At 45.3% G+C, this 26458-nt stretch overlaps 1 protein-coding gene across 1 annotated transcript in view; it reads left to right on the top strand.

The window, feature by feature from the left end:
• Positions 1 to 26458, top strand: part of LOC146822828 (cytidine monophosphate-N-acetylneuraminic acid hydroxylase-like) — a 682085-nt gene that overhangs the window by 507592 nt on the left and 148035 nt on the right. Inside the window, exons 7-8 of the mRNA XM_085607021.1 lie at positions 6702 to 6783; positions 11084 to 11221. Of these exons, the coding sequence (XP_085463147.1) occupies positions 6702 to 6783; positions 11084 to 11221 (220 nt within the window). The remainder of the gene's footprint in view (positions 1 to 6701; positions 6784 to 11083; positions 11222 to 26458) is intronic.

Raw genomic sequence — 26458 nt, 5'->3', positions numbered from 1 at the left:
CCGTCTCGGCGTCAGCAGGCGTCCGTCCTCACGACGTTGGGGGAACTCGGCCCCGACCTTGCGCACCTCCTCACTCGGCTGCGACGGCAGCGGCGGGGCCCCGGGCTTCTCCTGGGCCTCGCGACACAGCAGGGCACTCCTCCAGGCCTCCAGGCCGCAGCGGTGAGCGCGCTGGCTTCGTCGTCGCAGGGGGGGGGGCTCAAATTAAGGATGGGGTAAAGTGCTCAGCGGAGCACGCTGCCGGGGGTCCCAGACCAGGGTAGGGAGCGCGGGGGTCACAGCGCTAGTACCTGGTCGATCCCCGGTGTCTTGGCAATCGGCTTAATATTTTGTTCACTAGAGTAGCTTGGACACGCAGTCTCAGATCTGGCATTCAAGGCTTACAGCTCGCTCTTGTCATGCAGTTTCAGTTCTTGAAGTTAGATTTCAGTTCTCAGTTGACAGGTGAAGTCTTGTGGCGCAGATGTATCTGGCGCCCTTAAGGGGTTCTGTTACAGGGGTAGGGATGGAGAGGGCGACTAGATCCTTCCTAGTCAGGTTGTCAGAGAGTCTCTGGGTCCTCCTACTACTGGGCAAGATCAGTGGGATTCACAGGGCACCTCACTCACTTAAGAGGCAGTACCTAAATCCTGTCACTCTCAGAGGCATAAGTCCCTGGCTAGGCCCTACCGCCTACACTCCTGGTGGATTCTTCCAGCTCTGCTTCACCCCAATGGCCAACTCACCACACAAGTTTCCCTCCCACTCTTAAGTAGCCCTAGGTCAGGTGACCTCTAGCCAAGGCGGCAAAAGTAAAACCCCACCTCCCTTCTAGAAGGTTCCAGCTTCTTCCAGGAGCTTCCCCACTCTAACTATGGGACAAAAAGGCGGGCTGGTGTCGCAACATTGTTGTGGGTCCCAGCCAGCTCCTGGCAGCTAGGGTGCTACTATCAAAAACGACCACCCTGCAGTAGCAGGGGTCTGTGGCAGCCATCTTGGGAGAAGGGAGCACCTGCACCTTAACACTGCCTGGCAATGAAAAGGCGCCCGGAGACCTAGTCCAACATAAAAATGAGGGTGGAAAAAATGAGGCACGATACAAAAATAGAAGGGGAGACCACCCTAGGGCTGACAGGTCCAACATGAACCCTATATATATATATATATATATATATATATATATATATATATATATATATATATATTAACACCCTGATCGTCTTTCCACAAACAGGCACCAACACCGTGAAGAATTATGGCACAGACGGCGATTTATTTCAAATTCAGGTCAGACGCGTTTCGGCGGTGAAACCGCCTTGCTCACTGCATGAAATGTTCTGTCAGTGTCAACCAAACAAATACCTCCACCATTTACCTGTGGTTGCCAAGACAACCAGTACATGTCATAGACATAGAAGTTTTTACACCGTGACTTTGCAAAATACAATTGTGCGTGAATATATGAAATAACATACATTGGTAATATAAACAGTATATATTCGCATCTGTAGGCAAATTTATTTCCTTAAATAAAGATCGAGTTCAAAAGTCACTCAAAATGGAAAAACACAAAAGTGATTAGGAGTGCTGCTCGAATAGGAGCGGAACAGCCCGTCTCAGTGTGTCCCGTGTAATGTGTTCTAAACCAATGTGGCGGTAATGGCATACAGAGGAGGGAATATGACATATGAATATCATATAGCCATAAGGGCGAATTTAAACGGCCTGCTTAGTCTACGTTAGTATATGCAGTATCAGAATACGAGACCACAAATACATCGTAATGCAAAGTGAAGCAAGTGGGGACTACCACTAACAGAAATTCCTTACATCCATATGGAGGGAACAGAGTAGATGACAAGTGCCACTACTTGTAAGAGATTAAAGGAAAAAGGAGGGGGGTGGTTTAAATATCACCGCTAAGGGATTATTCCGCCCAAGTGGGCAAAAGGATACATATGATTTATAATGGCAGGCCAGAAAAGGAATTGAATTACCTATTACCCTCCTACTATACCTGAACAGAAAATATATATACACAGGGATAGAGGCACATATAAAACGGGGTGGTATATACAGGTAAATGTGAATTGTCATAAAAATTTGAAATGATTTTTAAGGTTTAGAACAGTCATGCTCCGAGAAAAGGGTTCAAACGAAGAGGCCAATCTTCTCAAATAACGACTCAGAGATGGACATTAAGCGCTTCATCGGCATTCATCCCATGTGGGATTTTGGAATTGAGGAGAATGATATATTTTGATTCCAATCTCCTCAATGCCAATTGCCTGTTACCTCCCCTAGGATTTTTAGGGACACTATCAATCACAAAATAGGAGAGGTCCTGGGTCTTGCCACCGTGGCACAGATTGATATGGCGTGCCACTGGGTATGATTGGTCATCATTCGCAATTGCTCTCAGGTGTTGCAAAATGCGAACGTGGACTTGGTGGATCGTACTGCCAACATACAGTTTTGGGCATGTGCATTGAAGCACGTACACGGCAAAGTCCGTTTTGCAGTTGAAACTGCCACGGATAGCGTATGGTGAATGTCTGAAAGGCATTATAACAGACTTGGTGTTATTGCCGTGTTTGCAGGCTTTGCATCTACTACACCTAACAAAGCCTCTAGGTGATTGTAGCCAAGTTTGACTTTTCGCTACAGAAGGTGCGTTGCGTACCAATTCCTGTCGCATAGATTTAGCTCTTCTGTAACTGATGGCCGGGGTTTTGGGGCATTTAGGTCCCAAAACCGGATCACTACGGACTGTCTGCCAGTGTTTGTGTAGGATTTTTCTCAGTGTAGTATGGTATGCATTAAATCCTGTGATCAATCTCGGGATGCCTGCCTCTTTTCTTGCACTCTGTTCTTGTTTCTTAAACAGGAGATCTTCCCGTGTCTTTGACTCACTTCTGTTTCTGGCTTTCTCTAGGGTTTGTGTTTTGTACCCTCTGCTCTGTAGTCTACTAAACAATTTGTTAGTAGATTTTGTAAGACCTTCTGTTGTACTGCAGTTACGTCTCATCCTGAGACATTCTGCATAAGGAATGCCCTCCTTAACGCTGTTATGATGGAAACTATTTGCGTGAAGGATGGCATTCCCTGCGGTGTCTTTCCTATATGTTCTAGTCTGTAGACAATTGTTCTCAATGTATACTTCAATGTCAAGAAATTGGATGCAGGTTTTACTGGTGTGGCTAGTGAATGATAAATTCAGACTGTTGTTGTTCAATTCGTTGGCAAAGATTTTTGCACTTTCCTCAGTTCCCTGCCACAGTATGAATATATCATCGATGTAACGTACATAGATGTTCACATTTTCAGTCATGACAGTTTTGTGTCCCTTCATGAGTACTTGCTCCTCCCACCAGCCCATATGCAAATTAGCATAGCTGGGGGCGAAGCAAGTACCCATGGCTGTGCCCTGTAGTTGTTTATAAAACAGTTTATCAAAAATAAACACATTATTGTCCAGGCACCATTCTGCCATACAGAGTAACATAAGGGAATGTTCTTGCATGTGTGTTGGTCTTGTGTTGAGATAATGCTTCAAGGCATTGAGGCCATCCTTATGTCTGATGCTCGTATATAACGAGTTGACGTCAAGGGTAATCAAAACATAGTCCTCCTTCCAGTTTACATCGAATATCTTGCTTAGGAAATCACCAGTGTCTTTAATATGGGATGGTAATTCACAGACCAGAGGTTGTAAAAAGAAGTCGATAAAGCGAGAAGTGTTTTCAAATAGGCTCCCAATAGCTGCAATGATTGGTCTGCCAGGTGGATTGATTGCGTTTTTATGGATCTTGGGAATTAGATATAGTTGCGGTGTTACTGGATAGTCTATTTTCAGATAGTCAAATTCCGATTTGGTGATCAAATTCACACTCTTCCATTCGTATAAGGTTTTGTGATATTTTTCCTTAATACCTACTATAACCGTCGGCGCTATCCTACAATAGCAATCCTTGTCATTAAGCTGTTTCATTGCCTCCAGGTTATAGTCCTCTAGGGGCCACAAGACGACATTACCCCCTTTGTCTGACCATCTGACTACTATATCTTGATGTTCCTTGATTTTACTCATAACTTTGTTGTAGTTCGTTCTGTTAGTATTGTTTGTCTTGGCAAATTCTTTATCACTTTTAAGTGCCAATGTCTTAAGATCTTTTATCACGTTCTCCGCAAAAATGTCCAAACCATCCTTGGGCATCATAGGTGTAAATACGGATTTGGGTTTGAACGGTGTGGGGATGGGGTTACGTATTTCTTGAAGGGCAATGATCATATCTGTATCTGTTGTTTCATGATTTTCTTGTTGCATAAGTAGAAGACCCCTTAACAGAGTTTCGTCCGTTATTGATTCTTGCGTGTGAGTTACATCGAAGACCATTTGTTGTGAGTCTTTGTTGCTGCTATTCATAAAATATTTTTGCAGTTTTAGTTTTCTCACAAACTGAAAAAGGTCTATCCGTGTTTGTGAATAATCAAAATTAGATTTTTCGCAGTATGATAAACCAAGTGCAAGAGTTTTTTGTTCAATTTCGTTGAGATCCATCGTTGTTAGATTTATAACTTTGAGGCGCGATCACCTGGCGAGATTTATTATGTGGTAACATATATTTATATAACAGCACCACAATCCTCATAGGTATGCCAGGACTCGTTGGCATCGGTGTACGTCAGGGTATGAAGAACCCTATATATATATATATATATAATATATATATATATATATATATATATATATATATATATATATATATATATATATATCTATATATAAAATGCCCAAGCATGCCCAGATGCACTCGTCTGCTGTTGATAATTTTATTAGCATTGGCGGCCAGCTACTTCGCACCAGACAAAGTTTCGATGCCCAACGCGTTTCAAAGTCTGTTTGACTTCTTCCTCAGGGGCGACTGCATTCAAAACAACAGGAAGCACCAGCATGCAATTTAATATTGTCCCGCCCTAAGTGGGTGTGGCTTAGTGCCCAGGTGCACGCTGGAAGAAGTAGTTACCCTCAGTGGGTTCCATCAGTTTCATGGCAGGAGTAGAAATATACCTATGTAAGGCTCTGGATTGATTGCTGGTCCTGTTTGTGCCGCAACAGTAGCGCCATGACGAACGGGAACCCACTGAGGGTAATAAAATTATCAACAGCAGACGAGTGCATCTGGGCATGCTTGGGCACTTTGTTTATTAATATATATATATATATATATATATATATATATATATAGATACAGTCCACAAAGAAAGTGTAACAACGCTTAGTAACGTGCACTTTCTTTCACAGAAACTTGTTTAGCCAGAAAGCCGGTGAAAATGTATTTAGACATATCCCAAAAACCCAACGCATTGGGGCATCTTAACGCCTACATTCTCTGCCTGATTTAGTGGTAGAGAAACCAGTAGGTTATGGACGGTGGAGCCAGATCAGTATGTTGGAAGTCTCACCCCATTTAGGACTGGCTTTCCAGGGTACATAATTTCTGCCCAGGTACACATACCTGACCAGGAATAATGAGTAATGGCTTCCACATGGTGGAAGAAAACTCGCTGGTTATCAGGACCATTGCCTTTGAATTTATCACAAATAAACCCATGCTTAGTGGGTTGTTTCTGCAAAAAACAAATCTATGGGAGCTGACAACCAAGATATGGCTGCCAGCTGGGATTTCAGTTCTGATGAACGTGCGCTCCTCCTGGTGGAGGTGGTACTTTCTTGAACACGATCCACACAACGTGGTGGTGTTCTAGAAATAAGCAGGCAGTCCTCACCAAGCAGGAGGTTGCAGGGGCATCCGCGGAAACTTCTGGTGGACGGACAACGCAATGAGGTATCATTGACCTCAAATTGATTATCATATCAAGTACTTTTTATAAGGCATGTTTTTGGCCAGAAGGTAGATGTGCTCCTCTAAAGCAGACCACTGAGACAAATTGGCCAGGAATTATACACACGCCCTTTTTTTTAAATTATTTTGCCAATCTTTATTACAATAGCTAATATGTGGTTAAATTAACCCAGATCAGGAACTCTGTTTTAAGCTCATGCTGACTAATCTGACTAGTTTCAATGTATTTGAGGGTATTCAATGTCCCGGATGTATTTGAACTGAGTCTTGTGATGTGACTAAAACCTAAGCAATTTCTTTTGTTCCTTTTGTTTCCTCTAATTTTCCAGCAATAGTATTTGAATGTTATTGCCTAGATGTGTTTTACTTGTCCTACTGAACTCCCTAACGATTCACCCTTTCTTTGCTATCATTCACCCGCCTTAGTGTAAAGTAACATGCTTCAGTCAATAGTACTAGAGAAATGAGCCTTGAATTCTACAATAATGATAAAGTGGATTGTTCATCTACATACTATGACTGATGCAATATCATCAGCTCTGAGGATCTATTGCCGCTTTTCATCCTGACTCGGTTTATTGAGACACAGGGAAACGTTCACAGACTGTAAGGTTACTTGTCATTTCCTGGTTATGTTTGGGGGTTCATCCCTCTTAAAATCCTTGGGGTTCTGTCTCTCTCAGTCCATAACAAGCCCAGTGTCTGCTCCATCATTTAGAACTAAGTAACAGGTTGGGCAGGTGTCTTTCAAATCTCATGGGTGTGTAAAATGATTAAATTGACTTAATACCAAACATGTTAGGTCACATTCTAGTGCATCAATGAAATAACATCTGACATTTCATTTCATTGTAGGTGGATGAGCATCTAAGGTTCATGATTCTGATGGACGGGGTTCATCCTGAAATGGACACATGCATCATCGTAGAATACAAAGGTGTGATACAGCCTATCATTCCATTAAACAATACAGCAGTATGAAAAATATTTAACATATAACAGCATGCCTCCTTCTGAGATTAAAATCGGATTCAATTCATGTTTACTTCTCACTTTTATCTGGTTGTGATATTTTTCATATTCTGCAACAGCGTTGGGCGGCGTTAATTGGGACAGTCTCACTAAACATTGAGCAAAATCATTTCTCCCTTGGATAATGAATCCTTCTGTTGGCCCAACACAAAGTAAAGCTTCAGGGCTACGCATCTGGTGCTGCAGCTAAGGCACTTTAGGGTAAAAGCCGGTAGGTGCTGCTGTGTACCCTACACCACCTCACTAAATAGCCATTGTTTCACCACCAACGTAATGTACTGACCATGTCAGACATTAACCGATCCCACACCATATCAGTATCAGGTGAAATTGCAGAAGTTCCTCTCCCTTTGCTCTTATAACACATCTGGGTCCGTAAGAGATAAAGTGCCCCGGGTGCACAGTGGGCGTTTGCGCCCGCTTTGCACGTCCCTGGGGCACTTTGGTATTACAGAAGGGGCCACAGATGCTTATCTTCAAAGGGGTGTTCCCTCATTTGCATGGGGGCATGCCCCATGCAAATGAGGGAATCACTTTCCCTCTGCACCGGTGCCATATTACCAACGTGGGCACAGAGGCAAAGAAGCTCTCAGGAGGCACACTTACAGTGTGCCACCCTAAAAGGTGGTGCACTGTCAGGGGGTAAAGGGGTTCCCATGGACCCCCAGACATCCCCTTGCAGGTCACTCACTGCACCCGCCTGCAAGGGGATCTCTATTTCTCTTTAAAAATGCATGCAGGTTGCCTCATGCAGTGAAACAAAGAGCGGCTTTAAAGCAGCAGCTCCATATTTCAGGTGATTGCGCTGCCCCCAGAGCAGAACAAGTTCGTGGCTGCCCTAGGGGCAGCGCATTCCCCATAATGTGGCACATTTTCCAACATTGTACCAGGAGCAATGAAGGGAAATGTGTTGCATGTCTAATGTGGCACCTGGTGTGTCTATAAAGCGCACATTCACCTGTCAGTCTCTTGGCACTGATAACAGATGTATATTGTTTCCCAACTTAATGGTACTCATTTTTATCAACCTCTGAAGGATGAAAGGCTGGATGAACACACCAGGATTAAAATCGGTGACAATAATGTCAAACACAGATTCCTGGAGGGGGACACTTGTACGATGAGCCACTAAGTCGAATGGGGCAGGACTTTCTCTAGCACCAAGATCCTGCAGAAGATTAATCTCCAAGTAATTTGTGTCCCTGAAGCTCCTATGAAGCTCATGGCCAGTAGCAACCTCCTGTAAATCCTACATTTCTGCATTCCGCCATCTTCATATCATTCTCTGTTTTACACCAAGAACTCTTAAGATATTATGGAGTATTTTTCCATGATAGATCTGAATGCCAGGGATTACCAACGAATTTGGGAGAATTCTCCTGTGGCGGGTGCCCATCCCAGAAAAAATAGGCAAAGGGGTTTACATTACAGTTGAATGTGTCTGTTGTTAAGGAATGTGGGCTTTCCAGGAGCTATGCAGATATTTCACTCAACAGCTCCATTTATAATTCAACAAAATGCAGATTTTGCAGGAGCTGCTTAAACATGCCAAGAGATAATTTGCCGAATTACCAGTACTTTATTTTCTGAATAATTCTATATTAGTTTCTGTAGGAAATTAAATATCACTATTTATAGGATTTGTGCTGATCCGCCAGGAACAAGGCAACTATATCACTTTTCAACTTTGCTGACCTTTGCATAAATTACGGACCATTTCAAAACTCCCCAAAACGTCAAATAAATAGTTTTATATTCCATGAGGGTCCAAACAAAATTTCTGCACATGAAGTGCTTATTCTCATATATAATGTGATCCCCATGCAAATGACTCAAAGATGTTGACTAAATATCATATTCTCAGAGATTTTTCTTTGCACTTCTAGGGAAGGATTCCCAAAGAAATTGCTACCCTCTGGATACAAGGTGCAACTGTGTGTTTGGCAGTGATTTAAAAGTGGATTATTCTTTCACAGTAGTTTCATTGCTAAAACAAAAAAATGGCTTGCAAAAGTTATGCATGGACGAAAGTGTATGTGATTCACAAACCATGCTGGCCTCTATTTTCCCTAATCATTCGTCTGTGGCGCATCACAACACAAAGATACTTCTTACCAGGGGTTGGGAAATGAGGGAAATGCAAAACGCATTTTACAGTGAAAAATATTTATCTTCCAATTAACTTTCCCTCTAATATTCCATACTAGTCTAGAGCACTCCCAATTAAGAAAATCACACAAAAAGGTACAAAATGTATTACAATTTATTACAATGTATCTAGCATTAATTCATTATTGATTGCACATACACAACTCAATTTAGGATGCAAAAATTGGAATGGATATTGCAAATACGGAACAGAAAAGACATTGCACCATTGTGTCAACCTATTAGATACAACCCAATGCAGCAGCAATATACAAAACTTGTAAAAGTTTACCATGTACATGCAATTAGTTCAAAGATCAGACATAGGATGAAGAACAAAAATATAAATTAGTCTTTTTCTATGCTATGTACGATCAAAGTACACAGCCAACATGTGTTTCGCCTACTAGACTTCCTCAGGGCTTTTAGACTATAAGGTATAAAAAACATCCAAAAGTTGGAAGTGGGACAACCAAAATGCATTCCCTCTAAGAAGCCCTCTATGCAGATAAAAAGCTAAGGCATTATTTAGCATTTCTCAGGTGGGATACGTTGTCACAAACATGGGGGATGTCCAGTGCGCCGTATTACAAGTGCATTATGGGCTATGGCCCTTGTAAAATGGCAGACGGAATATCCCTAACGTTTTTGATGGAGTATACCATCTGCAAAACTCTAAACAAGGCTGTAAGTGTGGAAGTATGATTATACAGGACCAACGCCTGAGGCCTAAGATCCAGCGATCCATACCAGCAGTATTTACGTTTCTTCTAAGGGGTTATTTCTTTTATTCAGGTAGAAACATAGAGCTCCATTGGTGGTGGCCCTCCCCCAACCGGTCAACAGTATAATTCTTTCTCTGAAACAAACAGAGAAGAGAGCACTGTTTGTGAATCTGTTTCAATATTAATTTCCCTACTGGAACACTTGATGCAATGTTATCCTGAAACATATCGTTCTTGGCTAATGAATAATAGTATAGCATTTACACTCAAACATGCCAGCCTTGCGGAAGCTCATGAGTGTATGTAGGCTCCAAAACAACACCCAACAAAAAGTTTTGGGATTCTCATAATATGGATATGAGTGCTAAATAAATGAGAAACTTAGCACATCTAAGAAGCTAACAAGCACTGGTGTCAATGACCAAAATAACCAGATTGTGTAGCAATAACAAGTAATATGTTGCTGCATAAATCCACATATGTCATCAATACAAATAAACCGAAGATAAAAGTTGTACTACATCTAAAACTACAAGACTGTACCAAGTTTTGCGCTAGAGCGTTGAATGTAAGTTTAGAATTGTAGGTAAATGTGGAATATGTGTTACCCATGTTTGTGAATGAAGTCACAAAGTTATGCCTTAGTTTGTGTTGATGACGCTGCCACTGCGCGCCCATGACCACTTTGTCACTACACTGGGAATGGCTGCTTCCATACGTCTAGTTGGCACTTACGAAAGCAGAACGAATGAATAATCTCGGTGGATAAAGAATGTAACATACGTAGAGGCCACCCTCACATATAAAACTTAGAAAGTCCTTGCATTGTAACCATCCCATAAGTTGTGCACATGATTACCAAGCTTAATTCACATTTATGGACAGAAATACTTTTGTTCCCATTCCATTGTGCCTTAAAGCAAACAAATACAATTTCAAGGAACAACTGTGGCCACAAGGCAACTTCAGGAAGCGACTGACCCTCTGCTTAAAATGTCTTTATGATCAGTTAAATGCTTGATTGTATCCAGTTAGAACCTGAATACATACACAGTGGGGGTTCATATCATACATTTTCAAAAGCCCACTGTGCTATAAAATTATGGTGACCTTGTGTGATTTTCTACTACGTGGCAGATTTCCCTTTTTAACGAAAAAGACTGAATGCTATTGCATTTTGCTGATCAGTGGAAAGATAAATACTTGCAATGCAGGTTAGGATGCTTACCAAATGGAAACGTGTTTAAAAAAACTGATATCACCTCAAAAAATAATTAAACATTTCTCATGTCATCCGATTTCTCTAACATTTTAAACTCACATTCACCACAGGTCATAAAATACTTAATACAGTTGACTGCACGAGACCCAATGGTGGGAAACTTCCACATAATGTTGACCTGATGATGAGCGATTTTGCTGGTGGGGCATCTGGATTTCCAATGACATTCAACGGGGGAAAGTTTACAGGTACTTGTTTACATTACCTTCCAGGTATAATTACTGAGCACGTGTACTTGCTATTGCCTTAACATACATGCTTAAATTTGCAGGAGCAACAGGTCAAACATAATTCAGAGTGTTAGACTCTAAAAACTCTGCATAAACAATATGGGAGTGTGAGGCCTTTTCTGTGGTTTCTGTGGAAACATCCATGGTTATGTGACAATATCCATGCTCTTGTTTACCACTGGCAACCTGGGGTCTAGTATATGCATATACTTTAAATAATTAATCAAGTTACTTCATTTGTGCGCTTGACTCCTCATGAGTACCTATGTTGAGCAGTTAAGGTTATGTCCATGAGCTGTTAGTCAGGTTATAACTCAGATACAGTGATAGACACAAAAGAATAGATATTTATTTACAAAAAGACGATAAAATAATGAACAATAAAAAAAATAGAATATTACAAACTCTTTCTGGGTCTAAGAAACATTTTCAGGCAGTTTTTTAAGGGCGTATGTGGTAGGGTGCTATAATTCAAATAACACAGGTCTATGATTCTTTGGGACAGTGAAGGATTGTTAGGGGTTTCAGAAGTTTTCAGAGATCTTAGTACTCACTATGCCTTGGATTTTACTTTTTGGTGAACATTATGGATTTTGGTGACAGGTAGACGAAAGTCATAGCTCAAGTATCCAGTTGGCAGGGCTAATTGGCTTCAGCACTTAGGGGCAATGGGGGGCACTGGACCCAAATAAACTAACTCTATATTGCTTCTGGCAATCACCACTCATGTTGGATACACCTCTTTTTGGTTCAAATCTGTTGTATTATTTATAGTACAGGATAACATCAAACAAAAGTGTCATATGCTCAGGTTATATTGGGGCCGGAAGAGCTGGGGCTCTATTACTTGGCAATACACCGGATAAAAGGGTCAGGAAAACAAAACTACAGCATCAAAACCATCCCCTCCCTCTTCCTCCCTCGGCATTTACAAATCACATTATGGAGAAAAGCCTTGTGCCCTGGACCATGCACTGGTATTCTGGTTAGTTGAGTAGTGAGCCCCCAATCGAGCTATCATGGCCTCAGAGGAGTTCATCCCGGAGTGCTGGTCAGCTCGCCAGTAATAAGACGGAGAACTCACAGGTATTTAGGGCAGGTAAATTCATTAAACTCTTTGGAGAGCAGTGGGCTGAAGGAGATGCACAGTTCCTGAAATGTCTCTAAGCGGTGTTCTGTGGCCAATGTGAGCTCTTCCAAGCCTAGGGTCCACCACCATCTATATAGTCATTCTGTATATGTGGGGATTGTGGGGCTACTCCAAAAATGCAAGAAGGGCCTGCAGTGCTGCTCTACGGCTAACCCTATATGGTGCCCATTCCTAGATTTTAACAGGTATGTCAGGGGGTTGGATAGGCCCATAATCGTGGACGCTGGAAACAGTGGTAGTTGTGAGTCCATATGTGTGTCAATGTCCACTAAAATGTCTACCAGTACCAGGTTAGTTTGGGACAGGACCACAGAAGGTATAGTAGTGTGCCTGGTGATCCACAGTTTTGCCAACAGGACTTGCTACATGTAGGTTTCATCTTATGGAGCCAAGTGGAGGTGAGGTATCAATATGAGGTGACTTTGGTGGCTCTTTCGGTGCTCTCAATGTTACATGCTCTGTGGTGCGTGCTGTAGTATGTTTCCTCCCATTCTTTAAGTGTGTGAGGGGACATCGCTTTCAGCTGGGCTGGGGACTGCTCCTTCACAGGGGCTCTCAAGATGAGTGTGTAGAGTTCTATTATTATTAGATGTTTATCACCCCCTTTCAAAACAAGCCATTTCTAAAAAAAAAAAGGGTTAGGTGTCCTCTGCGTACCACTTCTAACACATGGCTGCTTACTCAATGTCGAACCTGGAGGTAGCAGAGATGTTCAGACTCTGGAAGGCCATAGAGAGATGCCCTATCAATTTCCACCCAGCTTGCTGCCAGATAGCAAATACTGTGTACACCCGGGGTGAAATGTGGATTGTTCAATCTTTGGGGACAGAAAAGTCATCAGTCCACTCCTTGTTGCCATGGAGTCCCATATACAGAACGTGGCCATTGTGACTGGGGAGGCATATGGTCCCACCACCCTGCGTTTTTGAGCAGTCCATGGTGAATTCCACACATGTATCCCAACTATTGCATGGTTCATAGAACAGCAGTGTCTCTCTGTCTCGCTCCAGTGCCATTCCATGAGAAAGCAATGCTGCATGGCCTGATAATATCAAATCTGGTTGGGGGTTCCCAGACCACCCTCCGTCATGGGACGAGAAGCAAGAAAAGGGTGTCGGCCATTCCGTACAAAGTGCAAGATCTCTGCCTGTATGGTTTTGAGGGTGCCCTGTAGGGGCATAAGCAGGGTTGCCTGAATTAGATAAAGTACCCTAGAGACTACTGTCATTTTCAGTGCCGCAATTCAGCCTAGCCATGAGATGTGGTAGGATTTCCATTTGGATCAAGAGGATTTGACCTGATAGAGTAGTCTGTGATAGTTAAGTTTAACTGTGTTGGCATTCAAGAGAACTAGTTGCACCCCTAGGTATGATATGGAAGATGTGGACCAACCCAGTGGGTATTGGGTCGCCAATTGCAATGGGAGGGCTGTTAGGACTGAGAGGATGAGGGCCTGTGTTTTTTTTGTTTTTTTTTTTAAATAGGTCTTTATTCAAATTTTCTTTGTACAGCAAAGTGAGAAACAAAATCCAATCATAAAGTCTTCACCATTCCACCCGCCCTCTCTCACCCCCCTCCCCTACCCCCAGCAGATCCAGACCAAATATTGTTGATAAACCTTACATATCATACATTACAAAACAGAAGGAAAGAGGGGGAAAAAAAGAGAAAGAAAAAAAAAGAAAGAAGGAACAGAGATATCTGTCTCCCTTCCTCATTCCTGTTCATTGATCAAGAGGGACCAGTTCATTAGGGGGGCCCAGATAGCTAACCCTTTGGTTTTCGCCCTGTGGCCTCTTCTAGAGTAAACAGCTCTTTCCATTCTATGTACTGCAGGAAATCTTTCAAGCCACTGTTGTCCAGACAGAGGAATAGGATCAAGCCAATGAGTGGCCAGACATAATCTAAAGACTGTCATGGCAATAAAAAGAAAGGATTGGTTTTGCTGTGACGATACAGGATGTCCAACCCCCAATACAATAAATTGAGATGATAAAACAATTTCACAGCCCACCATAGTTCTCAGAATATTGCTTACATCCTGTTTCAGAGTATCTAGCGCAGGACAATCAGCAAACATATGAATGATATCCGCCGCTTGATAGCTACACCGGGGACATGTTGATCCTGCTACCCTACCCCATTTAGCCATTTTAGCGGGTGTACAATAGAGGTTAAACCATGATTTAAAACATTGGAGCTGAAGATTAGCCGCAATAAATGCCGTCTGGGCTAGGTGTAATGAATCTTCGATTTCTCCCGGTTCCACCTGTAAGAGTCCCTGCCAGCGCTCAGCATGATTATTCAGATCATTCACAGTCAGCTTATTTAGCATTTGATATATCCCTCCCAGTGTAGTAGAGCACTTGAGCAATTCCTCAATCAGTTTCACCCCAGAGAAACCACAGGCACCCCCAGTTTTCTTGACTAAAAAATCTCTTATTTGTAGGTATTTAAAGAACTGCCGGTTATCTAACCCAAATCGATCTCTAATAGTCTCAAAAAGCACCACCTCGTCCCAGTTGTAACATCGCCCACCACCCTAATTCCTTTATCATACCAATACCTCATGTATAATATTTGGAAGACAGCTGTTATTCCAAACCTTATATGCACATAATAAAATTTTAAATGTAACCCTTTTATAATAGTTCAATACGGGAAACATCCTTTACCACGCAACCATTACAACGCGGTATGGTTACATCGTGGTTTTAACAACGCAAGTCGTTACACCGACTTGCACTGGAGGGCGCTGTAGGATAAGGAATAGTGTGAATTACTTTCCAACACCTTCCCTACTGTACGTAGACTGGAGTTGGAATAGTAATTCACACTATTCCTATGTCCAGCGCCCTCCAACGCAAGTCGATGTAACGACTTGCGTTGTTAAAACCGCGATGTAACATACCGCGTTGTAATGGTACGCGTTGTTACATCATACATCCGTTCAATACTGTATGTCGTAAAAGACACCCCCGAGCCTCATCCCCCAGTAACAACTCATAGGTAGAAGTAGGCGAGCCATTCTGCGTAGCCTCCGCCTTTTCATTAAGTAGTATCCCAGCCTTATATAACACAGAGGCCCAATGATAAAACTGGAGATTGGGAACTGCCCATCCCCCTCTTTCTCTTGGTATATTTTAGAAATGTTAGCGCTCTCCGAGGGCGGCGATTAGCCCATATAAACCTAGAAAATAAGTGATTCATAGCAACAAACCAAGAATTACAGACATTCAAAGGAATGGCCCTAAAAAAATACAATGATCTTGGGTAAAAAAAGCATTTCAATAACATTACATCTCCCTACCATTGTAAGTTTGAAATTTTCTAATCTATTAAATTGCGTTTTAAATTTAAAAAGCAGCACATTCAAATTATCTCCTGTAATCTTCGCAACGTCAGCCGAAATTTCTACACCTAAATAAATTGCAATCTGTACCACACGAGAGTCGTTCATCTGAAGACCTTTACTGACCAAAATCTGGGTTTTAGTTAAGTTCAGGCGTTAGCCGGAGATTTTCCCAGAAAGGCCAGCTTCTTTTTCAATCTCCCTCAATGCCGTCATAGGATTTAAAGTAATAATCGCAAGATCATCGGCATATACCAGTATCCTGGTGCTCCCTCCTATGCTCTGCACTCTTCAAATCCAGTTGTTGTGTTCGATCCTCCTCACTAACGGATCTATATATAATGCGAACAATAGAGGGGAGCACGGGCATCTCTGACGAATCCCCCTGGTGATCAAAACAGGGTCCGACATCTCTCCCATTATTGATAGTCTTGCCACAAGGTCTCTATACATTATTGCAATGGCGGTGATAAAGCCCTCCCCAAACCCTCTGCTCTTAAAGATGCCCATAAAAACGACTAGGAGACCCTATCAAAGGCCTTCTCAGCATCAAGCAGGATGAGCTCGATAGGGTCCCTGGTAATTCCTGCTTTATCAAAAAGAGCAATAACCCTCTGGATATGATCTATTGTACTCGGTCCAGGTACAAATCCATGCTGGGTTGGGGAAACCAATTTCTTAATAATTGTCGACAGTCGCTTAGCCAAAATTTTGCATATATTTTAACGTCGCTATTTATTAAAGTGATGGGACGATAAGACCCCATCTGTTTCACCAGTTTATCTTTTTTAGGGAAAAGGACAATATTAGCTGACCCCTAAGATCCCAGGACTCCTCTCCCCGCCTGAGCTTCCAAAAACACCCCCTTCATTAACTCCTGCAAAGGGGAGGCAAAAATGTTGTAGAATTCACCGGGTATAGCATCTGTACCCACCACCTTACCGTTTACTAGTGACCTAACAGCTTACTGAATTTCATCCACTGTTATAGGCATCATCACATCCTCATCTTCCGTTAAAAACGGAGTAGTCGAGTAATCCCATTTTAATTGGCTAGAGCGACTATTATCAGAACCTGATTGACCAGCACCGTGTTTTTTTCCCACTATGAGTTCTTCTTCTCTTGGTTAGTGAGGGCAGGCGTTTTTGGGTGCTAGGATTAGAGGGGGCACTCTCTGAGTCCGTACCTGTATTATCCATTCCTGAGGTCTCCCCTTCACTGAGATTGGATAGTTCAGAATCCTCATTTAGGGAGGAGAATTTTTCTCCGCACTCGTGGGTCACCCCAGCCTTCCCCAGAATACCAGTAGATGTAAGGTCTTTTATATTAACTGCCAATCACCGATAGCTCCCCGCTGCATTGATTGTCCACTGTTATAGCTGTTGTCGCTTCGAGTGCCCCTCTACCTTCCTGCACAGGATCATAAACCCCTTATGCAGCTAAACTGCTACTCACAGTGTCCTCTGGGGGATCAGTGTTCTCCTCCGTCAGCGCTGTCAAAGCCCCTCCATTCAAAACAGAAGTCTCTCCTTTCTCCACAATAGTCGTTTTCTCCTTTAATCTCCCTTGTCCAGCGAACATCCCAGGGATCACCCTGTGCTGTCTGACAGGTTCCGTCTCTCCCCCAGGACGCTGTTCCTTGTTTTGGATTTTGACTGTCTCCGCCTCCTTGCTGCCTAATAGGGGAGTAGCGTCCCCTGCCTTTCTCCCGCCCGGAGTCTTCCGCGGAGCCAGTGGACCTCATAGACTCCCTACGGCATTCCCTGTCAATGCGCCACTCTTCGCTCGATCCCGTGGAGGCTTTGCCGGTTTAGGAGGCATCCCGCTCCGTGAGGAACAAACTCGCCACACCCCGCTGCACCAACGGACAAGCGATTTCAGCACGGCTCGGACCAGCCCATTGGTTTCATGTAGAGAGCAAACAGTAGTGAGGACAGTGGGTAACCCTGGCAAGTTCCCCTGTGAATAGGGAAGAGGTCCGATGCAACACCATTGACCCTCACCGATGCTTGTGGTGCACTATAGATGCTTTGTACCCAGGTGGGGAATCTGTGCCCAAAGCCAAAGTGTGGCAGGGTGGTGAGGAGATAAGGTCAATGCACTCAGTTGAAGGCCTTCTCTGCGTCGACTGGCAAAAGTATCATCTCCCACCTGAAATGTTTAGCCTTATCGACGATGTGACGTGCTCTCTTAGTGTTAACCCCACATTGCATGTGGGAAATGAAGCCTGCTTGGTCTGGGTCTATTAAGGACGGCGTTAGAGAGTTAAAGTGTGCTGCTAAGATTCCTGTAAACAGAGACGTGGCTACGCAGCTTAGCGCGATGGCCGCAAGGTAGAGTCGCTTTGTGCAAACTGTCTCCCTCCCGTTTATCCGCCACACAGATCCGAACCCTGAGACGGGATTTCATCGTAAGAAGTTGAACAGACCCTAGCGAGCCAAGTCCCGAGGCTGCGAGACTTTCGCGGCCCAAGCTACAGCCGCCACCGGTGAGGGCCTTCTCTGGAGTTGAGGCCGGGCCGCCGAGTAAACGCTGGGGCCGTGTGCGTCGGGACACACGGCGGCCTGTGCCTGGCGCAACACCGGTGCCCGGGCCTGTGCCGGCACGGATCACATCGCTCTGAATCAGGAGCAACGACCAGCAACTCGGCACCCCTCCAAACACGATAAGAGACAGATAGGACTCAGGACCAACAGCGGATCAACCACTGAGGTGAGGCCAGCCTGGTGGTGGTGCGCCCATACTGCGACACTGGGGCCCCATCTTGAAGTCTCACAACTTCGGAGGGAACACGCTGCTGAGAAGGTGGAGGGTTAAGGCAGGAAAGAGACCTTGGGCATTGACTGTGGCCCCGGGGGCAATCTCTGAATACAACCGAGGCCCAAATACCTACCAAGGGAGGGTCTGGTGTGACCCCAATCTGTCTACGTTGTTTCCCAGGACATTCCCCGCAACTTGCTTGGGTCCAGACACTGCTAGACCTACCTACCGGGCTGTTATCTCAATTGCATCCATTGAGCTTGGTCTGCGGCCTACTCCTAAGCTTTGGCGGTGATGGAGAGGGGCCTAATAGACGCCATCGAGAGAGGTACACAAACGAGAGGCACCTAGAGTGATGATTCATTCGGCAGTACTAAGGCGCTGAACATCCCGCTCCCGCCTTCCTGTAACCATTGGCGGTGACACAGAGAGGGGGGCCCTGTTTGCGTCTTCCCCACCACACAGTGCGGTGGGACCCGAGGGGCTCGGTGTCCTACGGCAGCACACTCCCTTGCCGGTCTGACGATGAAGTGTAGGGAACAGCACCCCCCCACCTCACCGGCCAAGAACGAACCAGTGACCAAGTCAGAATGGGCCAAGATGTCGGGGGCAAAGGGTCCCAAAGTTACCCAGCAAAACAAACTGGACCGCTATGCACTCCCTAAGGCGACGCTTCAGGGCTAGCAGCCCAAAGACAAGTTAGTGGGGGGGGACGGAGGGAGATACCCCTGAACTCACCCTTAAAGATGTCATGGAGGCAATCACTGGAGTCAGAGCGTCACTGGAGCAGAAAATGGACTCCATCTCCTCGGAAGTAACGCTCATCAGGGCAGACCTCACAAAACTCAGGGAAAAGTCAAACAAGCAGAGATTACAACTGCAAGTCTAGTTGATGATACCTCACACCTACAGAACGAAATTCTGCAAACTTTTTGAAGATTCGCCGAAAGCAAGCTGGACGACGATGAGGGGCGCACCAGGTCCCGGAGAAGGTGGAAGGGCAAGCTACTGCTCTTTTGGTCGAGGACCTTATTCTTAACCACCTGCAAACTAAAGGCCTGTCAAAATTCTTTGTCATTGAGAGGGCACACAGAGTTCCCGGTGGGCGGACGAAACCTGGAGCACCCCGTCGTTCAATACTGGCCAGGTTACTTCCGTGACAGACGTTATACTGCAGAATGCCAGAGTGGCCCCCCGCTTTGTTATGAGAATGCCGAAATTGCCTTCTTCCCTTACTTTACTCAAGCTGTGCAAAAACAATGACGATCTTTTCTTGCCATAAAAAAGCAACTTAGAGACATAGGTGTGAAATATGCAATGCTATTCCCGGCCCGGCTCCGGGTGGAGGCTGACGGAAAAGCCTGGTTCTTTGATTTTCCAGAGGCTGCTTCTGAGTGATTGGCCACAACGAGTTCTAGCATGAAATACAATATAATTTGATGGAACCACTGAGCATTAACCCAGCCAAACTTTGTCTGTACTACTGACAGGAACAGATATTTCAAACTATGGCAGATGCTAGCTGGTGGGTCACCTCACATCCCTTATGAGCAAGATCCTGTGACTCGGCCCCTCTCGGGGTGTTCCATAGCTTTGGATATAATGGGGGGGTCAGTGAAACGGAGCACTGCATACCCCACTTTTCTACTTTTAGTTCACCAGTTGGGCAACAGGCACTCTGCATTTTTAATTTCATGGGTAGTTTCGAGTCCAGAGTGCAGCGGAGGGGGTAGTTGGGTTGGGGGATTTGAGTTTGTTCATGTTTTTGTTGAATTCGCAGATATAATATGCACCCTTCGAGAAGACTACACAAATTATACAGGTTCTATGGGTACGCACTGGGAAAAGAGCATTAACATGTTGGAACGGCAGTGGTCTTGGGGACAAGATTAAACGCTGGGTGATGCTACAATACATCAGACGGCAGGCCCCAGAAATTATCCGACTCCAAGAGACACACTTGGTGGGCAACTCCTGTAAGGCGTTAAACAGGTTTGGTTATAAACTAGTGGCCCACTCAGGTTTCACCACCGGCTCTAGGGGGGTGGGCATAATGCTGAGGAACTCCTTTCCCTTCTCCGTACATTCCACCTGGTTGGATGACTGGGGTCGATTCATAGTGATCACGGGACAATGGGAGGGCAACACGCTCACGTCAGTCTATGTCCCGCCTGGCTTGCAGAGGAGCACCTTTAAGGATTTGGGGTCCATACTACTCTCGTTCCTGTTAGGGCTCCTAGTGGTGGGAGGGGACTTTATTTCCGTAGTTTCTGGCACTCTAGACCGACACCCACCCCGAGAACTCAGGCCTTCGTATCGACTGCTGCCTGACTTTCTGAAGGCCTTGGGTCTCGCGGGTACGTGGAGAATCTACCACCCAGATTACATCCAGCACACCTTTCATTCGGGGGCTCACAACAGTCTCTCCCGTCTAGATTATCTCCTTGTCCCCGCTTCTCAAATTGCAAACGTTCAAGAAGACAGACACATGGCCCACGGCATTTCAGATCATGGGCTCATTTGGTCGTGGGTCAGAAGAGGGTGGGTAAAATCCTCCCTATTAATCCGTGGCATCTCCGTAACTCTGCAATCCGAAAGCTCAACTCCAAGCCTTTGACCACTACTTTCAAGACAATGAAGGGTCAGTTGAATCCCCCCAGACCCTGTGGGAGGCATTTAAATCAGTTATAAGGGGGCAGGCACTCTCCCTGATTGCAGGGACCCGAAAGGAGAAATTGAAGGCGCTAGTTGAGATAGAAAATGAAGTTCTCCGGATGGAGGAAGAATTGGGTGAGGAAGTCAGTCTAGTGAAGCTGCATATCCTGCAACTTAAGAGAGACGAATATAAAGGGATAGCCACTGACAGTGCCAAAGCTATGGGGAGGGAACAAGAAGGCAGGATACATGACCTCTGGGACAAGGCAGGGAAACTGATTGCATGGTTGGGCAAGAAAGATTTGGCAAGAAGTCTGGTGCCAGAGTTGATCGATGAGAATGGACAGACCATCACTGACCCCCAAAATATTGTTGACAAATTTGCTACTCACTATAGCACAATTTACCACACGAGCACACCGTACACCGCAATCGATTCTCAATTACTACTCCAAGACGTAGCACTCCCCATCCTGCAGGCAGAGGACCAGAGCCCATTAGAGAGTGACTTCACTAACGACGAGATAACACAAGCAATCAGGAGTATCCATTCAGGAAGGGCCCTAGGTCCTAATGGTCTGTCTATCAAACTCTACAAATTATGACCCAATAAACTAGCCCTGTACCTGCGTGCTATGGGCAAACCCAAACATGATTGTGCCTCCTATAGGCCCATCTCCCTGCTCAATGCGGAGCCCAAAACAGTAGCTAAACTTCTTGCGAATCGCCTAGTAAAAGTTATAAGTGGACTGGTGCATCCGGACTTGTCAGGCTTTATGCCCCACCGCAACACGGCATTGAACCTACGCAGAGTGCATGGCGTGATAGGGAGAATAGCCACAATCCAGGAGGCGGCAACAATAGTCTCACTTGATGCAACTATGGCATTTGACACCATCGAATTGCCGTACCTTTTTGCAGTACTTGCAAAGATGGGGTTTGGTCCTAATTTTACTCAATGGGTCAGACTCCTTTACTCGGAACCTCTGGCCCAAGTGGTGGTCAATAACAAAAAGTCTGAAGTGTTTGCCTTGGGCCGCGGGACCCGCCAGGGTTGTCCACTGTCCCCCCTCCTCTTTGCCCTTGCCTTGGAGCCACTAGCGGCTTGGATTCGTAGGGATCCAGTGATACGTGGATTGCGATGGTCGGTTACATGGGAAGACCGTACCTCCCTGTATGCATACGACATTCTACTGTTTCTAGCCTCCCCCAGAATGTCACTCAACCGCGTGCTAGATATTTTTGCAACCTTTGGCAGATACTCTGGGTACACTATCAACTGGAGTAAGTCTCTTCTATTTGTCCTCAGCGGGGCCCCGCCTCCCCCACCCAAAGACTGCCCAATACAAATCACTACAGTAGGCTTTGATATCTGGGTATTTTTGTCACCCCAGATCACCACCTCAGATTCGATCGCAACCTGCTACCACCCTTACAAAGGTTGAAGCGTGATATACTTAGCTGGAGGACGCTTCCGCTGTCACTGCTGGGCAGAGCGGCACTCTTTAAAATGATGTCGCTGCCGTGTTTCCTTTACGCACTGCAAAACTACCCTGACGTGGTTCCCGCACGATATTTCAGAGAGATAGAGAGTCTGCAGAGGGACTTACTGTGGTATGGGCAATCCCGTATAGCATTCACTAAACTCACCCTGGGTTGGTATGGCGGAGGGATCGGTCTTCCAGACCTCAAAAAATACTATTGGGTTGCCCACCTTACTGCCATCAATCATGGCACCTATTGTCGCCGTGATGACCTGGGATTTGCCATGGATATATGGCTGCTGTCGGGAGGGAATTACAACAGGGCGCAACACTCAAAAACGCAAGGCCCCCCTTGACGGGACCGACTAAACATTCGATTCAAATCTGGCACGCGGCAAACCGAAGCCTGGGGTGGGAGCATAAACTTACACTGGCGATAGCGAGACACTAGGTAATTTGTGGACATCGAAAGGGTTCGACAAATGGGATCTAATCGGGATCTCAAGAATAGGGGACTTATGGTCAAAAGGCGAAGTGATAACGTTCGCCTCCCTACAACAAAAACATGACCTAGCCAACTCAGAATACTTTAGATATCTGCAAGTACGCCACGCTCTACAAACACACCTACCAAAAGGGTCCTCCCCTCCAGAGTCCTCCTCCCTTGAAGACAGATTGCTCGACGGCTACTTACCAACAAAAGCCATATCACTGACTTATAAGAAATTGCTTAACAATACTATAGACCCCCACCAGCAATTACAAGGGAAGTGGGAGGGAGACGGCCTAGAATTAGATGACGAGAAATGGCGGGAGGCAGTCGTCTCCCTACTGGAAGAGGCTATTTCTGCTAGACCGAAACTTGTCCAACTCAAAATATTACATACAAATTATATCACCGTGCCTAGTGTAGTCCGCATGGGGAAAACAGAAACAGGGGATTGTAGAAGGCGGTGCACTTTCATGCACATACTGTGGGAATGTGACTACATTTAGCGGTATTGGCACAAAATACACGATATCCTTAGTGAGGTACTCGCACTCACTATTCGCCTGAAGCGAAAAGATGCCTCCTAAATGTATGGGAACTGACAGACCTGAATAGTAAAAGTAAGCTCTGGGTCTTGGTAGGTCTGATGATAGTGAAGAGAAAAATTACAGAATTATTGGGAGCCGCACATCCACCCAAAGCAGAGGCCTGGAAGACGGACATGGACTGGTGCATGTTCAGGGGGAAAAACGGTATACGTGGCACAGCGATGCCCCAAAAATTGGTCCTAGATTTGGAACAACTGGAACGATTACCGAGGTAACATCTGCAACCCCCCAAGTGCCCCCCTTTTTGACGATCCACCAACACCATAAATGATGTATTTCCTGATGTGTGATCATTTTATATCTGTAACTCTTGGGATAATCAATGTATTTGTGACTTACCTCCTCTCTGCTGTAAGCTGGTTAACCGATTCAATGTGTTTAATAAAAAGAATGATAAAAAAGTGTGTGTGATTTGAAGGTATTCTAAGCCATCTACGTCCCTGAGTGCCTTGACTCTCTGTGCCTGGCACTTGGTTCGCAATCTGTGAGCTGGCTGTCTGCCACATCTATCCCCCCTGGTGTAGGATTTGTGCTGGAGGTGGAGGAGGGCGTATTCTGTCCTATCTTGTGCCCACTAACTGCCTCCAAATCCGAGGCGTGCCGGTGCATTTGTGGATAGTTTCTAATTCCTTAACCCACTCCTCTGATCCCATCCTTTTTTTCTTTTTGCAGTTTATTGTGAGCTGCGGAGATAGCAATGATCTCCCCTTTCATCACTACCTACAGTATTTCCCAAGGGGAGGCTACGAATGTGTCGCCAATGTCATTGGTGGCCAGGAAGTCTGTTATGGTACACATCAGCTTTTGGACCGTATTGGACCGGTGTAAGAGAGAGTCTTGAAACTTCCAAGGGACTGCCGGCAGCCCAGGGGTCCCTAAGTTGAATGAAAGGTCCTGTGGTGCAGGACCAGAAGCGCCCGGGGTTCTACGGAGAACACTCGGACTCTATATGGCACCGCTGTGGATCCGAGGACATTATCAATGCTGAGTCTCTAGTGTTGGGGTGTGCCACGCTCCATAGGTCACCCAGCCCCACCTCTTATAATCATTCTTTACCCTCCCTAGATAGTGCCCCAAATTGGCCAAAATGCTGCCCAGATCTGGCTAGATCATTACTCATTACTAGGTTGAGTTCCCACCTATAAGGATTGCTTGTTCAGGAGTTTTCATTATGCCCAGGCCCGGCTTGTTTCAGGATCAGTTTCTGGTTATCATTTGGGGCATAGTCACTATCATGAGCAGAAGGAGCTCGAGAAAAGGATAGCCACCCTCCCATTCTTGGATGGGCCAGAGGAAAAATATTGATGGGGGAAGCATCATGTTCTCATCCTATGCTAATACTGTGACACCAAATGAGTTTCCTGGATAAGACAGATCTCTTCCCCCCACCTTCTGCAGCATAGAAAGCACTGCACTTCTCTTTGTGGGATTATAAAGGCCTCGTACATTGAGGCTAGTGAGTTTGAGGGTTAAGTGTGTGTGGGGAGTAAGACCATATTCGCCCAAATCCCAACCCTGGGGTGTGCACTGATGCTCTATTTAGCCTGCTATGTCGTGCGGGCCAGTGGTCTAGTGCGGGAGTCAGTAGCAGTGGTCTGTGCTTGATGTGAGTGCAGTCCCTCCCTTCACAATACAAACCATACAACCATGAAAACAACCAAGAAGTTAATCAACAATAGTCAAAGTGTGTAATGTATGAGAGCTGAGCCCGGTGGGGAGGGCGTGGCAACTGGTGTCGCCAGCCTCTACGCCACCCGCCATCCTCCTTGGGGGAAATGCAGCAAAAGCAGGGAGCACTCCGGCCCTAGTGCGGGGGGCTCAAATTCATTCTATTACTGAGCGATCTGTATCTCTAGTGATGCTATCGATGATGCTATCGATCCTGGGCTATAATTTCGGATTCCAGGCACATATCTGGTTGGGTGCTCAGCACCTGACCCCATCTGTACTCACGTACGTTGGCTGTTCTTTTGGACTGCTTGGGTGTTTTTTCTGGGTTGTTTTCGAGAATATCCAGGAGTTGGCGTGCATCCTCTATTGACCTGATATGGTGAAGCTTATCTTCCCAGTGAAAGATGATGCAAAACAGGTGGCCACAGCTTTAAGTCGCCCCTCTTCTCCTGAGGAATTCTGTGATATTGCGTTTATTAAGAGGCATTGCTGAGAGGTTGCGGTACAGTGTCACTTTATGTCTCTCAAAAAGCACTGGATGATCCCTTGCAGCAAGCATGAAGTTGTCCTTGAGAAGGAAGTCATGTATGCAGGTTAGGAAGCCCAGGGGTCATGCTCCATCCTTGCCTGTCTGTCCCACCCTGCGTGTCCCGTCTAGTTGTATTTTCGTCTGCTCAACTGCACCCAGGATGTGGCAAAAAAGTGCCTGAAAGTAATGTGCTATATCCAAGCCTTTCATCCAAATATGCGACCCCCTTATGCGAATGTTATTCCTGTGGGAGTGGTTGCTGCTCCCTCAGGCAGAGGACCTCCCGCTTTAGTTGTGCCAGCTCCTCGGCCTGGGCTATGGCACTTTCCAAATATCATGCAAGAGGTCTTCTTTGAGGGCTAAGTGATTCCCCACAGTGAGGAGAACATCGATTCCATAAAGGAGTGTGTGGGTAGTGTGTCCTCTTCAGTGTCAGGGCCAGGTGGATACTACATCATTGTGATGTGCAGAAGCGGGGTGGGCTAGCATGTCCTTG

The sequence above is a fragment of the Triturus cristatus genome, chromosome 5_2 (genome assembly GCF_964204655.1).
Source record: "Triturus cristatus chromosome 5_2, aTriCri1.1, whole genome shotgun sequence".
Classification (NCBI taxonomy): Eukaryota; Metazoa; Chordata; class Amphibia; order Caudata; family Salamandridae; genus Triturus; species Triturus cristatus.
The sequence above is the reverse complement of the archived record's forward strand: the minus strand, read 5'-3'. Positions and strand labels throughout refer to the sequence as shown.